The sequence below is a fragment of the Eptesicus fuscus genome, chromosome 19 (genome assembly GCF_027574615.1).
Source record: "Eptesicus fuscus isolate TK198812 chromosome 19, DD_ASM_mEF_20220401, whole genome shotgun sequence".
Classification (NCBI taxonomy): Eukaryota; Metazoa; Chordata; class Mammalia; order Chiroptera; family Vespertilionidae; genus Eptesicus; species Eptesicus fuscus.
In genome coordinates, this window is record NC_072491.1 from 13,972,392 (window position 1) to 13,989,005 (window position 16,614).

Genomic DNA, 16,614 nt, shown 5'->3' on the forward strand with positions numbered 1-16,614 from the left:
TTGTTAGAATTTTTTAAAATTTAACAAAAGGCCACAATACATCAGTGAAATAATATAATGACCACTCAAATCAAGCCTTCTCTGAGTGCCCCCATTTTTCTCCCCACCCTCCATCACCCCAAATGCCTGGATTAAGTCCAACAAAGCACATCACTCACTTCAATTTAACTCCCTATTATGTGTCTATAGTCTCCTCTAGACTATGCTTCCTGAGAATAAAAACCAGCTTTACTTTAGTGGAATCCCCAGAGCCTAGCATAGTACCTGGCACTTAGTCGATATTCATTCCAGAAACATTGAAGAAAATTTTTTAAATGGAAGTGGTCACGTTTTTTTTAATGTGTATGTGTGTTGCCACTGAGAGCGTACAATCTCCAAAGAACCATAAGATACTGACACACTGCAGTTCTAGGCTCCAGAACAGGAGGCAGGCATAATAAGAGCAGGTCCTCTGGGTCTGGCACGGAGGCTCTTTTGAGCCATCACCACATGGATGCTTTATATACATTATCCCACTTAATCTGTAGAACAACTCTGACACATAGAAAACTACTTCCATTTTACAGATGGGGAAACTAAATCCTGAAGGATGTAAATAACATACCCAGGATCCTACAACTAATAAGTGGCAGAAATAAGATTAGAACTGAGATATGTCTGAACTCAAAGCCTTGCCTTTAGCTACACCTCTGTATGCATGGACAGCAGCTAGAGGAAGGTCAGCCTCTATCTAAAAACCAGAATTCAAAACACTGAAATGAACTAAGCCTAAAGAAGAGTATACATTACTAGCTCTCGCTAAGCAAAGTTCCTTCAACAAAGCGGTAGTGATATAACTGGCAAAGGAGGAAACCACCAAATTTGACTTTAGGAAAAAATAATTTCTTTGTCAATAAAGTTGAAAGAACCAATGTGACTTGAAGCTGGTACAAAAGAAAGAAAGAAAAAGCACACAGCCAAATAGGTAAGGCTTAAAGCAGTGGTTTTTAACTGATGCAAGTTTAAAAATCTACAGAGTAATACTTCCTCAAAATGCATTTGCCTTCCCTTTTACCAGGTTAAAATTAATATACGTAATGAAATTACGAAGCATTGATGGGGACATATTTCACAAGTGAATGAGACAATAAAAATAAGACTGAAAATAAACATTTTGGAAATTGCCACATCTATAGGTGAACCAAATAACCCTATTTTATTCTAGACTGCTCTTTATAGTACACAATTGTATTCATTTAAAATAAGCGCATTCATGTTTTCAGGCAAGTTATTTAATCTGAGCATCATCATCTGTAAATCAAAGATAATACTTGCCATACTCTGCACACTCTCAAGTGCTATATACTTTTAAAATTATTACTTTGTTATTATTGAACATAATTTCTGGTTGGCCTTTTAAAGGCTCTCTCTCTATATTTAAAGAAACAATAAAAGAACTATTATAGTGGTTAATTATTTGATCAATCAATACCTTCCATGACTGCCCTCGGGAAACTTTCATTCATGAAATAAAGAACTCTTAGAAAAGCTTCTCATTTAAAGCCCAATCGAAAAGGCAGAAGTCTGCAGTCAACTGATATTTCAAACTCGTCTAGGCCCAGGTTGTTCTTCCTTTAGTTCTTCTAGACTGTGCTTTTATCATCATTTATAGCATTTTGATATGATTCTGCATTTCTCTTTTCTTTTTCTTTCTTAAATATGTTTTGTCACTGGGTTACAGAGCTAGAACCCTTTACCTTCACTATATTTGCTATGTGGGCCATACTGGAAGTTGAGAAGGACATCATAAGCAGAAACCCTTTCACACCAAGCATCCTGGAGTTTTTAAATGCTGACAAACAATTGATCAACGACAGGCTCTATGAAAACTGCTCAAGACTTGTACCTTTAAATTAGAATGAAAATCATGTTGGTACATTTATTCTTCGTATTCCAACCTGACAATATGTGGGTTGTTAAGAGAAGAAGCTGGATTAGAAGGGCAGTATGAAAGATTTTGCAATGTGAATAAATGAAGTTTAACCAACATAAACCTTTGAACTGAGAGCTAGATATGACATGGAAATATTGCTTATTTTCATGATGCTTAGAAAAATCCACAAACATGTTAATGCAATGTCAGGAGTGTCACGAATACATTCCAAAGCTCTAGACCAGGCGTCCTCAAACTACGGCCCGCGGGCCACATGCGGGTGTTTTTGCCGTTTTGTTTTTTTACTTCAAAATAAGATATGTGCAGTGTGCATAGGAATTTGTTCATAGTTTTTTTTAAAACTATAGTCCGGCCCTCCAACGGTCCGAGGGACAGTGAACTGGCCCCCTGTTTAAAAAGTTTGAGGACCCCTGCTAGACTCTCTATGGACCTGGGTTAGGAAGCCATATGACAGAAAAGAAAGCAATGTAAAGGGGGGGTGGGGCGGGACGGGGGGGAAGAGAAGGCCTAAGAGCATGTAACATTTTTTAAACACTGGAAGAATCTTTGTAAATTTGGACTTACAGTATGGGGGACAATGGAAGGAGATGAAATCAGAAAGAACGCAGAGAATACTTCCCAAGTGTGTTTTCCAAATGTGCTCTGAAGAACTCTGTGGTCTCTCTAGTGTCACAAACATTAGATTAGAACTTCAGTTTTCAATGTGTTTTCAACCTTTTAAAAATAGTAATAAAAATAACAAATTGTTTTCTACTGTACAGCAAGGAAACTACCAATGCATGAACTTGTGTTTCCAGGTTGTCGTTTTCCTTTTGTGTGTGTGTTTGGGGGAGGGGATAACCTCAGATGAAAGTTTCTCTAGCTAGCTCTGCTTAACTGAAGAATACCATGAGAATAAAAGACAGGCAGTTAAAAAAGAGAGAGAGAGAGAGAGAGAGCGCAGCAAAAACTAAAAAATACCCTGTAATCATTTGTATCTATTTTTCAGGAGTAAACCAAAATAAAGTTTAACCCTTCTCCTACCCCCGAAAAAGGAAAAAGAAATAATATTAAATAGTACCAATAATACAGTAGAAGCACTCCTATTCAAAGTAATCCAAACTGGTAGTTGAAAATTGGCTAAAGTAAGAAATCAGAAGAAAATGACTTAGCTTAAAACATATAACTTACATTTACTTACTAATCTTCTTTTATAAAGCCAAAGCTTTTTGTTATTGTTAAATTGGCTCACTGACTGACATCCCAAATTTTTCTGGCATAAACACACTATGATGCATCACCTATGCTTTTTAGTTTTAACTTACTTAAGATAGAGCAATCTGAGGGCAGAACCCTTACCTCTTTTATAAATATCACCAATCTTTTTTGTTTTAATCTAAGTCTACAGATTCTGTTTTTAACAACTTATTTTTATTGAGTTTCTTAAGCTTTCAAGTTTTCATAAACAATTTTCTTTTCATACTCATATTATTAGTTTACATAATAGTTAAATTACAATCGTTACAAGTATAGTTGGTATAAAGAGGACTAGAAATAAAGACAACTGATGCTGGTAAGGTAAAACTCAGAATTATGTGAATGCATCAGGGAGCAGCCTAAATGCACTCTAAAGCCCATGGGTTGATAAAGGCACAGCACCGGCTAGCAGTAAATATATTAAGAGAACTTCTGGTAAATATGCAAAGAAACTGTTTGCTAAGTTTGGTATAAATCTTCAACTATCATCTACACCCCAATTCAAAGCAGCAGGTTCATCAAAACAGCCTCATTATTCCATTAATTGATTTATAATATTACATATGTTTACTTTTAAAAAATTACATTCATAAAATACACAAAAGTGGATTTAATCAGTGCTGCACTTACAATTTTGTTTGGAAAATAGGCCCAGGTGTTAAAGCCATGGGAGGGCCTTAAATGCAAATATACATGAATTTTGCCACAGCTATTTCCCTATTGCCATTTTGATGCAACTGTTTTGACACTTTTTTACCCGTGTCATCATTTTGATGAAATGAAACAAAACAAATAAAAAAAATAGTTAGCTTTCAGCTTTTAAAATCTGTACTCCGTTTCTAGGCTTTATCTCAGGTTAAGGTGGATATGTCTATTTTGCATATTAAATGAATATTAAGATGTTGACTTGAAAAACATTTGGAGCAAGTCCAAGTGATCTGCTTTGATATATAACACTGGCATCTGGCCTTTATCATGCAGACTATTGGGAGCTGCAGAAAGTTTTTAATCAGGTGAGAAATATTATCAGATCTGTGCTTTAAGATCACATTTGTAGAAATCTGGTTAAGATTAGAAAGGAAATTGGAGGTGGAGAGGACAATTTAAAAATTACTGCACTCCCCATCTCTTGCCCCAAATAGGAAATCAGCAGTAGAAACACAGAAGAAAACTGATTCAAGACACATACAAAGTGCTCAGCACCTGAAGGATAACGGAATAAATCTGACAAAAACTCTTGCTTCTCTAATTAGAGGTTTAACAAAAGTTTAATTTGAATGAACTCTCCCCACCAACACAAGCCACAACAAGAATAAAAAGCTGCAAACACAAAAGTCTTTAAAAATCAATTCGGTCAATAAAAAAGATAATGGGTTCAGTTTCAAGATATCCAGTGGAGAGCTGAAAATATAACACTATGGTAGGCAGAGGCACTATCTCCACTCCCTCCCCAATAAGATAAAGATGCCATTGGTAGTCACCACGGGAAGGGTTGAGATTATCCAGGGGAATCATACAGAGCAGCAGCATGACTGAGGACCAAGCCTACAGCAAGGGGGGATGAGAAAACAGGAGCCAGCTGGGATTAAAACCCACTGAAGTGGATGTAAAGCAAAGGCAGACACGATCTGATTTGGCTAAAGGGGCAACAGCTGAGACATCGAGGAACTCGGTAAAGGGTCCACTCTGGATATCAGTCTAAGACAGTGGTCAGCAAACTCATTAGTCAACAGAGCCAAATATCAACAGTACGACGATTGAAATTTCTTTTGAGAGCCAAATTTTTTAAACTTAAACTTCTTCTAACGCCAATTCTTCAAAATAGACTCGCCCAGGCCGTGGTATTTTGTGGAAGAGCCACACTCAAGGGGCCAAAGAGCCGCATGTGGCCTGCGAGCCGCAGTTTGCCGACCACGGGTCTAAGAGGTTATGAATTTTGTGGGCCAAAGATTTTCAAACATCTGGGGAGCTGGGAGGCTCAGACTCTCATTCTCCCCATTTGCTCCCAACCTCCAGCTGCTGACATTCTTTGTGCGGCACAATTTGAAAAGCATTTCTATGGACAGACGTGGAAAATTCCCGAGTAGCAATGAACATGAATAGAGATGGCATTAGGAAGATTAATCAGATATCCATGAATTCAGAAAGAAAAACACCCTAGGTTTTGGTAGTAACTATGGTGTCACGTTCAGAGGTGGAAATGACAACCTGAATTAAGATATGGCAGTTAGCACGAAAAAGCTGCTTGAATGGGACTCTGCCAGTCTGAGGAGCCGGGCATTTTTTGGGTGGGAACTGAGACCCTATGGGGAGTTTTTACTTGGAGGGAGTGACATGGAGGCCCTGGTTTAATGACGGGTTAAGGTGGCAGTGGTCAACAGGACAGGACGGGAGAGCAGGTAAGACTGGAGGTAGACAACTAGGTGTGAAGTGATGAGAATCTGAAATGAAGTTTCACAGAGGTATTCCTAGGCAACATTCCACCTTCTCTTCCACCCCAAGAGCTTTTGACTCATCACCAACATGGATTACTAGGTGCAGGCCCAGTGATTTACATTTTTTACAAAGTACTCCAGGTGATTCTGATGCAGGGGGCCCAGGCTGCACCTCAAATCTGACCAAGTACTTAAGGCATCCTTGCATCGCAAGTTTAAAACTTTCAGACCATAACACGCTCACTAAAATTCATCCTAGACCTAAAGTGCTGCTTCTGTCTTTGTGGCTGTGCATCACTTAGGGATAATAAGTAAAAATCAACTGCCAGGTCTTTAGCCTAAATGACTGCTGGTGCTGTTAGCACGAAAGGAAACACCTGCCTTGTCTCATTCGAGGGGGAAAATCAGTCCTAAACGTATTTGTTTCAAAACAGGAAGAAAAAGTTTGAGGGATATATGTACAATTTTTTTTTAGTTGGCTACTAAATGTTTTCAAAATAAAAATAAAGTCCCAAATCTGGAACCTACAACTTTCTAAAGAAATGTAGGGCTAAGCATCATTCTCTGTCTGTGAGCTGAAACTCGATTAAATCCAAGAGACGACGCGCAGCAACAGGTTCAAGCGAAACAAATGGTTTAGAAGTATTTACAAAATAACAGGGCATGAAAATTACGGAGCAACAATTTCAACTACCCGACAACACTAAATCATGGTTTCTTGACTGTCATTATGTACTTTTATTCATACAGAAGCAGAGGAGAGGATGTTAATAATAAGCATGTTAATTTAGGTTTTATGAAGCATGCATAACCCATGGTACTTTGCATAAAGCATTTTACTTAATGCTCTCATTTCTGCTGTGTACATGAAGAAAGTGACACCCCAAAGATTCACAACTAAGTAGCCGGGTCTGAGCAAAACTGGCCGCCTGAACTGATTATTTTGATGAAGATTTCCGGTCGGTCATCTCCACCCCATCTACCCGTGTCCGTTTCCACAGGCGTCCTCATTTTATCCATCCCCCGGATGGCATGCACTGCTCCGCTCCATCCACCTGCCCTAGTTCCTTGCCTCGGTTTCCCCGGCCAGGTCTCCAGACACGGGACGGGTGCGGGGAGAGGAAAGGAGGGGGTGCGCCTCGCCGCGGCCTGAGCCTCGGAACGTTGCCCTTTCCCGGCCTGGGCGCAGCGCCGTGGAGCAGAAACCCGGCTCCCACCTCGGCCCTCCCGGGGGACGGCCTCCCGGGCGCTGGGAAGGACGGAACCAGGCTGCGGCGAGGGCTCCAGGCCCGGCCTCCACAGGGTTTCCGACGGCAACGGGTAAAACTTCCTACAGCGGCCCTGCACCTTGCAAGTCCCCGCCGCCACCTGCATTCTAGCGGCCGGGGTGCCCGTGGACCTGAGAAAAAGCGGCGGCAACGTTTACCTCCTCCAGCTCAGGCCCGGCCACTTCCGGCCTTTCGGGGTCGCCCATCGCGCAGACTCCGCCAGAGCGACGGCCGCAGAGGGAAACGAGCGCTTCAGGCCACCTCCGACGGGCACTGGACCCAGGTGGCCCGCAGGGCTGCGGAGTCCGCCCTTCCCCGGCCGCAGAGACCCTCCCACGCCGGCCGGCCGGCCCCGCCTCGCTCCGCTGCACCGCCCCAGCGGTCTCGCCTGCCCACTGAGGGACTCTCCCTGCGCAGGCCTGGTCCCGCCTTCCATGCCTCAGGGACCCGCCCACTCCGGTGTCCCCGCCCCCTCGGCGGCCCCGCCTCCCGCCTGCCCAATGAGGGCTCTCCCTGTGCCTGCCGACCCCGCCTTCCCTGCCGCAGGGTCCCGCCCACTCCGGTGTCCCCGCCCCCTCGACGGCCCCGCCTCCCGCCTGCCCAATGAGGGCTCTCCCTGTGCCCTCCGGCCCCGCCTTCCCTGCCGCAGGGGCCCGCCTCCCGCCTGCGGGGCTGGGGAGCTCGCCCAGAACCCCGCCGGCCTCGCTTCCCCGCCTTCGGCCTGAGGTACTCCGCCTGCGGCTTTCGGCCACGCCCTCCATGGCGGCTGGGGCTCTACGGCCCTGGGACGGGAGGTGCCCGCAGTGCCAGGCCACCTCTCCCAGCAGCTCTCGCCGTTGCTTCCGGAACACGGTGTGTCGCGCTACTCGGCCTGTCCCGAGAGACTGTGCCAGGTGGTGATTAGGGGGAAGCCACACTCTTGATGGAAGAAAGAAAGAAAAAAAAAAAAAAAAAGCCGCACCGTTAACAAATGAACCAGTAGGAACAGCCACCCTGTGCTGTCTTTAAGCTCCCGAAAGAAAAGAAGTGGTGGAGGGAAAAGGGTGCGTGTGCATGGGTGGGTGGAGCTCAGAGTGAGGCGGGGGCGATGCCTCCACTCAGGAAAAGACTTGGGAAGCTCCGAGGTGGTTCCAGCCCGCGGAGCTTTCAGTCTTGTTGAGTTAAGGCCCTGAACTGTCAGGACGGCTCTGTGAAGTAGCGGTAGCCAAGTCCCTCGTGTTGCAGCTGAAGAAACGAAAAGTATCCGCCTGGAAGGTGCTCAAGTCGTGGAGAGAGGAGAGCCTCCCCCGTCACAGCGGAAGGCAGTGGCGACTGATGGTCACAATAACTTGGTTGAATTACTAATACCTGTTTCTTTCAGGGACCCATCAGAAAGGGAAAATTGTTTGAGCTAACAAACAAAAACGAGGTGACAGAGATTGGCGTGGGTAGCTGGAGGCTGAAAAAGCGAGCCTTGAACCACATGCACCTGCTCGGGGAATGGCTGTGCGCAGTAGGGTCAATAGGGTCGGAATTCCGATGACAGCGATGAAGGCGTCTTGTTAACGAGGAGACTTTTGGAGCGCACCGAGCATGGGGGCTGGTTGCCCAGGATGCCAGGGGCTGGAGGCTGAAGCAATCACCAGTGGCCAGTGACTCTATCAATCATGCCTGTCATGAAGCCTCCATAAAACCCCAAAAGGACAGGGTTTGGAGAGCTTCCAAGTCGGTGAACACGTGGAGATCCGGAAGAGTGGCGCGCTTGGAGAGAACAGGGAAGCGCCGCATCCTTTCCCAATGCGTCCGGCTCCTCTGGCTGTTCCTCATTTATATCCTTTTATAATAAACCGGTGACTTAGTAAATGTTTCTCCTGAGTTCTGTGAGCCACTCTGGCAAATTACTCAAACCCAGGAAGGGAAGGAGTCCCGGGACCTGGGCCTGCAGCTGGCACGTGGAGGGGGCTCTTGTGAGACTGAGACCTGTGGAAGCGGACGCTGCCTCCAGGAACAGGGTCAGAGTGGAGTTGACCTGCAGGACACCCAGCTGGTGTCACAGCACTTCTTGATGGTGTGCAGGACCACCTCCCCCCCTGATATTGGAATTGGGTGATCAGAAACTTGAATGATCAACTCACCTATAATCAGACCTTCCACAAAATAGTGTATAGCCCAATGTTTAAGAATGCAAGCTCAGATACCTGGAGATACTTCACACTTATGAGCTGTGTAACCTTAATTAAGCAAGTTGTTTACCTTGTGTCTTCTCCTATCTGAGGATGGACAGGCTTCATCTCATAGGATAAAATGAAATATAATACATGTGTACATAAGTACTAACACAGTTACTAATTAAGAGAAACTTCAGGATACAATCATAGCAATCCAGTAATATATATTTTTTTAATTTTAAGAGGTAATGTAAGATACTTTCCTTTTATTTAATCTAAGGTATCTTGACATGTAAATTTCTACATTAATCAAATGATGTTTAAAGAATTAATCTGTATGTTCATGCCTACTTACTTAAGTTAAACATTGAAAATATTTTCAATTACTGCTCAGGCCGTTTTTGAAAGCACTTTAACCAGTCCTTTATCAGGAAGAAGAACCTAATTCAGGACAAGGTGGTTAACAGAAGCACTTTTAAATAGGTTATAAATTGTAGCCATTTGGCTCTTGGGAGTTTGCAAACAGGGGCATTTATATTTGGGGTAAAAAATAGAAAAAAGAAAAAAAAAGTAATGCTCTTTGGGCAGTGTTTCATAGTCACCTGGAATGCTGTTTAAGAATCAAGATTTCTGACTTCCACTTAATATTTACTGAACAAGAACGTGACTGAGATCTGCATTAACAAGTTCCACAAGAGAATCTTAGGCCTATAGTCACTCGAGAACAACTGCCTCAAGGGAAGACCTCTGTTTGAGTTTAGACCTAAAAACTGCTGACAACCTTTAAACACACAAAATATCTTTAGGAGAGAAATGTTCAGGGGCAAATACTAAGCAGTGAAATCATACTCTTAAGCCCTCTCAAGTCTGTCCCAGTAAGCCCTGGAGTCTTGATATTCAGATGACTTAGGGAGGAAAATTAAAAGTAGCAACAATCTGAAAATCCTCAGTAAAGTTCATTCTTGGTCTTCTCTTCCTAAATTTGTTTTCAATTCTATTAGATTTAATCACTAAGCAAGACCAAAAGAGAACTTTATTTTACATGACTTTATTTTACATTTAAAATCATTTTATGCTTTACTTAAAAAAAAAAAACTCACTGTTTTTAATATTCCTAAAAGCATTTTAACCAAAATCTTGATTTAGGAAGACTTAAGACATTTTGCATTATTTTAAATATTTCATTTTCTCAGTAATTATTAAAATAAGTTCACAATTGGGGTTTCAAATGTCCTACTCATATCTGTTTTGTTCTCATTTCATACTTTATCAATCCCATAATGTGCATACAGAAGTGAAGGTGATATAAATGTTAGCTATTTCAGACATATCAATAATCAGCTCTTAATCTAACTACTATTTCATTCACTCAGAAATAGCATTTAGACATAAAAACCAATGTTACTTTATAAAATAACCTTTGGTTAATTTACACAAATCTAACAGCATGTTGCGTAAGTTTTGAGTAATAACGAGTTTCACTATCATTTTAGTTTTTAATATATGTCAGCAAGGCTGAGAACATCATGTAGTTCATTCTTCTGAAGGAAGTTATATAATAAAAGTGTAGTGCCTTTGAACATGAAAAACATCCTGAAGGCCAGTCCTATGAAGGAACTGAAAGGTAGGAGAGATTCCAGAGACTCTCTGCTCATTTTCAGTATGTAGAGTGACTAGTTTAAGTCACTTTATTTGAAGATTTTGTGAAGAAAACCGTTGTCCATATTGTGCCATTGAATGAAGCTACCACAAGAATTTAGATATTGGTCCGAGGCTACATAATGGGTCATCAAAATAGAACCTGTCACATAAGTGAGTTAATTCCCTTGCCAAGTAAGGGTCCCAACTTCACTTCCCCCATTTATAAAAAGAAAAGGTGGCCTGGCCAGCGCCATTCAGGATTCTCTGCTAACTGTAAAATGTGGATTGATTTTCTTGTTTCTTATAGTCCATGTGTATATAAACTTTCAGTTCTTCAAATCAAAAATTTTTGCACATAACCATGCCGGTGTATTACCCTTAGTTTAAAAATGTACAACTAGATAAATAAAAACTATTGTTTCTTCAATATTACTGGACATTTCTTCTGTAATTTATTTAAAAAAGTAAATGTAACAAGATACTTAAAAAAGGCTTTAGATACAAAAGTAGTTAAGCTGCTCACGAACATTTAAAATTACCAAAATGTATCTTCAGTAATCATGATCTTATAAAACATTTTACAGTTATCAGAAAGTGCCCAGGCTGAGTTCACATAACTGAATACCTTAGTACAAATGTCTAGTTAGAACTGAAGTGCAGTAACCTCCTGACTGACTGCTCACTGAATAAGGATACAAAGGGGAAAAGGTGATTGTGATCAAGTATTGTGCATTGGCCCCATCATATGTACAAAAAGTGCCCTCACTCAAATGAACAATTACATGCAAAATATTAGTGATTTCATTTAATATCCTAGAGTTCAATGCAGCCAAAATAAACCGCAATAAGTGGTTTTTATAGGTAAAAGTGATTTTACCTCTAAGATCTGAATGTCCAGAACTTTTTACAAGTTCCATATACATGATACACAATTGCAGCCAACCACAAATTCAACACCATAAAAAAGTTAAAATGAAAACACAGAACATACTTAATTTTTTATTTTGAAATTCCCTATTCCCTCTATACAAGAACCTTTGCTGAAACACTTTTCACAAAGGCAGCAGTGAATTTTCAGAACATTTTACATTTTTCCCCCTCAGCAAAAAGATAAATCACAGTGTAAATTATGTTGTTCTGCTGTCATCTTTGGCTGGGGTTAGACCCAGAAGTTGTTAACTAGCAAATCAAAGTCAAATGTTGCTAGTGCTCCTCAGTCCTTTATGCTACAAACTCAGCAAGGAATGTTTGTATTTATCTCTTTAAGGTACCTCCAGGGGGTGTGACAGCACTGACTTCCATAAACTTTTATAGACAAATGGAAAAAAATCTACAAAATTCGCTAGTAATATTACACAGCAGTTACACACTTTTTATGCTCTACACAAAACCAAAATTCTTGGTCTTAATGGCGAGTAGCAATTTCTGTTTGAGAATCTGTTTAGAGGAATAGAGTGGGACGTAAAGTCGAGAAATGCAAGTATTTGCAGTAGGAAGATGTTGATCATCTGGTGGTCTTATTGTGATTGAGGGCATAGGCTGAAATCCTTCCTCACTGGCTGGTAATGATGGGCTTGATGTCCAAAAGTAAACCTAAACAGGAATATATAATTACAGTTTTGTTTTTTAGCAGATTAACATTCAACCCTTAATTCTGGCAATATACTCACAAAGACCCATTTTTGTATTAAATCTACATAAGGGTACTGTATTATTTTGAACTGAGTTTTTAATTTATTTTTTGTACTGAAAAGGGAAGGTTCAGGGTCAGAAGGGAAAAAAAGTGTCAGATATGTAGAAAAGAGACTGTTTCAGGCTCTCAGTTTCTCATCTTTAACATGAGGCTGTTGGACCAAATGTTCTCTAAGGGTCTTTCCAGGGGCTAAATTGCATGGCGTACCTCATAATGGAAAAATGCAGTTCTTCTCCCACCCACCACCACCACCACCACCACCACCAAAGGCTCAAAGTTCGCACAGGTTTTAAAAAAAGTTATTTTGAGAGGGGAGGGAGGATAAGAGGGGTAATGGGGTAATAAGGACACATATCTAACACCTTAATCAATAAAGAAATTTTAAAAGAAGTTATTTTGCATTTTATCTACTAGCAAAACAACCAGTATTTTCAGTGCTACACTGTGACACAGAATAACTTTATAAAAGTAATTAATGAGAACATCTACTGTACGTGAAAATCCATGCAATAAGCCATATAACATTACGTTTTACTACACATCTATTTTGTGTGACGTAAGATAAATGTTAACTTCTATTTTACCTTTTTACTTAAATATAACATAATCTTTATTTTTATTAATACATTCCATTTGTCATTGACCTATACATATATATATACATATCATTATTCAGTGATAATAAAATAGTGCCAATCTCTAAGATAAAGCTTTTTAAATCTAATACATTTATAGTATACAGCTAAACAAATATATCCAAAATTACAGAGGAAACCTAAATGAACTAACTTGCTATAATTCCTGAAGCAAACAGTTTTATAAGAAATCCAGTAACTCTAGAAACCCTATAATTTGCAGGACTAAAATTCAAGGGAGAACCGTTTGAGAAACCCTGATATTCTTATATCCCTCAGCATTTCTCCTCAGACATATCAGGATAAACCCAACAATATGTGAAGGAAAAGGGAAGAGAGGAAAAGACACCTTGATATACTGCTTACCGCGCTAGGAATAGGTTTTATGCAGGCGTTTAAAGAGTGAAGCTCATAAATTACAGCTATTGATAGGAAATATCAAGGCCCTTATATTGAGAGAGTCTCTTGCTAGCTCTCTCAAAACTGAAGAGTTAGCACATTTCTCTTCCAGGGAAAGTAGAAACTGTACTGAGATTTAACTTGACTAACTGGACAGAGGATGTATTGGTTTAAAAACAGCAGGAAATTAAAACTAGGGAATAGATAAGAATTCATATAAGATAGCCAATCATTTCTATTTCTGTTTCTGGTAGGCTTTACAAAACTAATACGTTGTTTGATACCGGGAAACAAGGTTCCCAAATCCAAAGACTGACTCTAAGTGATATAACCCTCACAAGCTATGTAGGTGCTCTTGACGGCAACAAGAACAGATATAGTGTTAGCACTGAAAGGGACTTTAGGGTCCACAAGATTGGGAAAGTCAAATTATATGGAACCAATTACATAGAATTTACCACCTAGGGAATAATCTAAGTGGAAATCAATTACCAGGCCGGCTAAACAAACAGAAATATTAGTGAAGAAATACTGGAAGGCTGGGGGGAGAGGGGGTGTGCACATGTAAAGATTAAGGAATACTAAAAGTACAAGTAACCATTTCCCCCTCTCGAATAAAATTTGGGGCTATACTAGACATGTGATCATTTTTAGACGTTCCATGAATAGTCTAGTCTAGATTACTGAGCACTAAGGCTGGTCCAGTGGAGACTTGTTTTTCAAGATGAATGGACAGGTTATGGATATATTCCAGGTTGAACTGACTTTAGGATCAACTTTTCATTATGATCAAAGTTTATATTACCTAATCTATGCTTCTAAGTTAATAATAATAAGATTAAAATGATAGGCTTAATATTCACAAATCACAATAAAGCTACTCTATTCCTAGTGACAGATAACAGTCAAGACACTAAATTATTCAGAAATGTTGCAAAGGCTTACTACTAGTCAAAAGGATGACGGAGCAGCCAAGATATATTAAGCACTATGGGGAGGGGGTTGGGGGGGTCTCAACAATATGCTGGTATTATCTTCTAAGATAACAATGTCTTCTAATATAACAATGTCATATTAATAGCTAAGATGTATTTATTTCACTCTGCTTGCAGCTTTATTAATACTTCAAATGTTCTGTTATAGAGAAAAACAAAACTGTCCATTATTTCTGACTCTCTATAATTTCTTTAGCCAAAATTAAAATAACCCACCATTCCAAACTTAAAACAAAAGGCTATCATATACAGTATTTTAAATTTTTGTATTTTGTTCTACAAATTCTGTGAACTTAACTTACAAGATCTTGTCGTTCTGTCATGCTCATCTTCTCTACTATTGACCAGAACCAACGCTTGAACTGTAAGAGCTTCTCGGCATTTTCTCCTAAGAATGAAGAATATAAATTCAATATACTGTATCAGTAGTTATATTTTAGAGTGTTTATTATAAAAAAAATGTACATAATTAAAATGTTATATAGCTCAGTAGTTGAGTGTCGACCTATGAACCAGGAGGTCATGGTTCAATTCCTGGTCAGGGCATATGCCTGGGTTGCAGGCTCAATCCCCAACGTGCATCAATGATGTTCCTATCTCTCTCTCTCCCTCTCCCTTCCTCTCTGAAATCAATTTTATATATATATGATGTTATATAGGCCTAATTCCTAATATAGAAAATTAGGACCATTTGCATAATGTAAGACCTCTATTTATAGCTTACTGTCAATGGTAACTCAAGATGACCAAGATAAGAAAAATGAACCACCAATCTCAAAATTGATAATCACATGATTTTAATTTCATCTGGTAAGTCATGATTATTCCATGACTGTTCTTAAACCAGTGCTTCTCAAATTTTAATGAGTTTTACATCACTTGGGGATCTTTTTAAACATGCAGATTCTCATTCACTACGTCTAGGGGAAGAGTGTGGGGGAAAAACAAAAATTCTACATTTCTAGAAAGCTTCAGATGACGCTGATCTGAGGATCATACTTGGAGTATCTTTAGATATATTCTTTCCCCTCCTAGGTTTTTGACTTGTAAATGAGAAATACTGAACACTATATTAAAAAATAGCACAAAATGATTACAAGATGACCTATATATTGCCAAGCATGAAGGAAAAACAAGAAAATTTATCCAAATTTAACTTACTATAATTTGGCTGAAGCTGTTTGCAAAATATGAAAAATAAAGGGGGAAAACTTGGTACCTTCAATGTATGCAATAATCTTAGACTATAGGTATAATCCTCTCATAATGAATTTCTTGGAACTTCCAGTGTTTTATTGTGTAGTCACAGCTAAAAAGTCTATTCCTAGACTACAGGACTTTGAAAAAAAAAAAAAAAAAAGTTGCAGCAAATCAAGCACTGAAGTTAAATGTTATTCTAGGAGGATTATCACTATCTCTCTTTATTCTTTCTAGCTAATCCATGTGTTTGTGTGCTGCTATTATCTTTGTGTGTTTGGGGTCTAGTTCTACAACTAGACCCAATTCTTTAATTAGAGAGTTTGAGAGACATCAATTGGGTAAGTTTAATGGAACTGACACATGGATTGTTTTTTCTTAACTAGTATATAAAATCCTTTTCACCCAGTTGCTCACCACAAGGAATTTTTACTTTTACTAACCATATATTCTTTAAAATCTAGGAAAATTAAGCAATAAAAAATAACCTAACACTAAGCCATCATCATCCAATCATGTTAAAAAAATATATAAACTTTTAAGCATCAGTAATACAACATTTCCAAAGCCCTGCAAATGTATCTAAGAACTAGAAACTCAGAAAATGCTGACTGACCAAACTATCTATGTAGCTTATTCCTTAAATAAACATTTCGAAAATTCCATACCTGATTCATCATTGAAAGAGGTAAAACTGATCAGCATCTGCACATTAACTTCACCACAGCCATTTACCAAAAGCCTAAAATCTTCTGCTGTTAAATCTTCTAATGAGTTTTTTGGAAGCACATCCAGTAGACCTTTCCTCATTGCCTAGAGAATTTCAGAAATCATCTTTTTATTACTATTGGTACTTTTCCATGTAGCCTTTATTGTTAAGTCCCAATATTTAATTTTAGCAGCCTCTCTCTAAAAATATTAGTTCTCATTTTAAACCAGAGAGAAAAACATTAGGTTCTGTATTTTTAATTTCTTAATAATAGAGTCAAAGGGGGAGAAATGGCTTCAGGAATGGGCTTCATTTCAAAAGTGAAG

General features: G+C 39.5%; 2 protein-coding genes and 1 long non-coding RNA gene across 10 annotated transcripts in view; 1 reads left to right on the forward strand and 2 right to left on the reverse strand.

Annotated features, from left to right (window-relative positions):
• Positions 1–7,255, reverse strand: part of RRM2B (ribonucleotide reductase regulatory TP53 inducible subunit M2B) — a 32,096-nt gene extending 24,841 nt beyond the window's left edge. Inside the window, exon 1 of one of the 3 annotated variants that reach the window (XM_008148495.3) lies at positions 7,031–7,255. In XM_008148495.3, the coding sequence (XP_008146717.2) occupies positions 7,031–7,078 (48 nt within the window). In that variant the 5' untranslated portion in view covers positions 7,079–7,255. The remainder of the gene's footprint in view (positions 1–7,030) is intronic. The other 2 variants (XM_028156154.2, XM_054708489.1) reach the window with 2 other exon arrangements.
• Positions 7,256–7,522: 267 nt separating this feature from the next.
• Positions 7,523–11,092, forward strand: LOC129147208 (uncharacterized). The gene is made up of 2 exons (XR_008554550.1): positions 7,523–7,724; positions 8,233–11,092. It is a non-coding gene; the product is annotated as an uncharacterized LOC129147208 (long non-coding RNA).
• Positions 11,093–11,646: 554 nt separating this feature from the next.
• UBR5 (ubiquitin protein ligase E3 component n-recognin 5) overlaps positions 11,647–16,614 on the reverse strand; it is a 124,792-nt gene continuing 119,824 nt past the window's right edge. For all 6 annotated transcript variants that reach the window (XM_054708410.1, XM_054708409.1, XM_054708411.1 and 3 more), the window contains exons 57-59: positions 16,248–16,392; positions 14,685–14,770; positions 11,647–12,253 (exon numbers count right to left, since the gene is read on the reverse strand). In XM_054708410.1, coding sequence (XP_054564385.1) covers positions 12,041–12,253; positions 14,685–14,770; positions 16,248–16,392 — 444 coding nt within the window. In that variant the 3' untranslated portion in view covers positions 11,647–12,040. The remainder of the gene's footprint in view (positions 12,254–14,684; positions 14,771–16,247; positions 16,393–16,614) is intronic.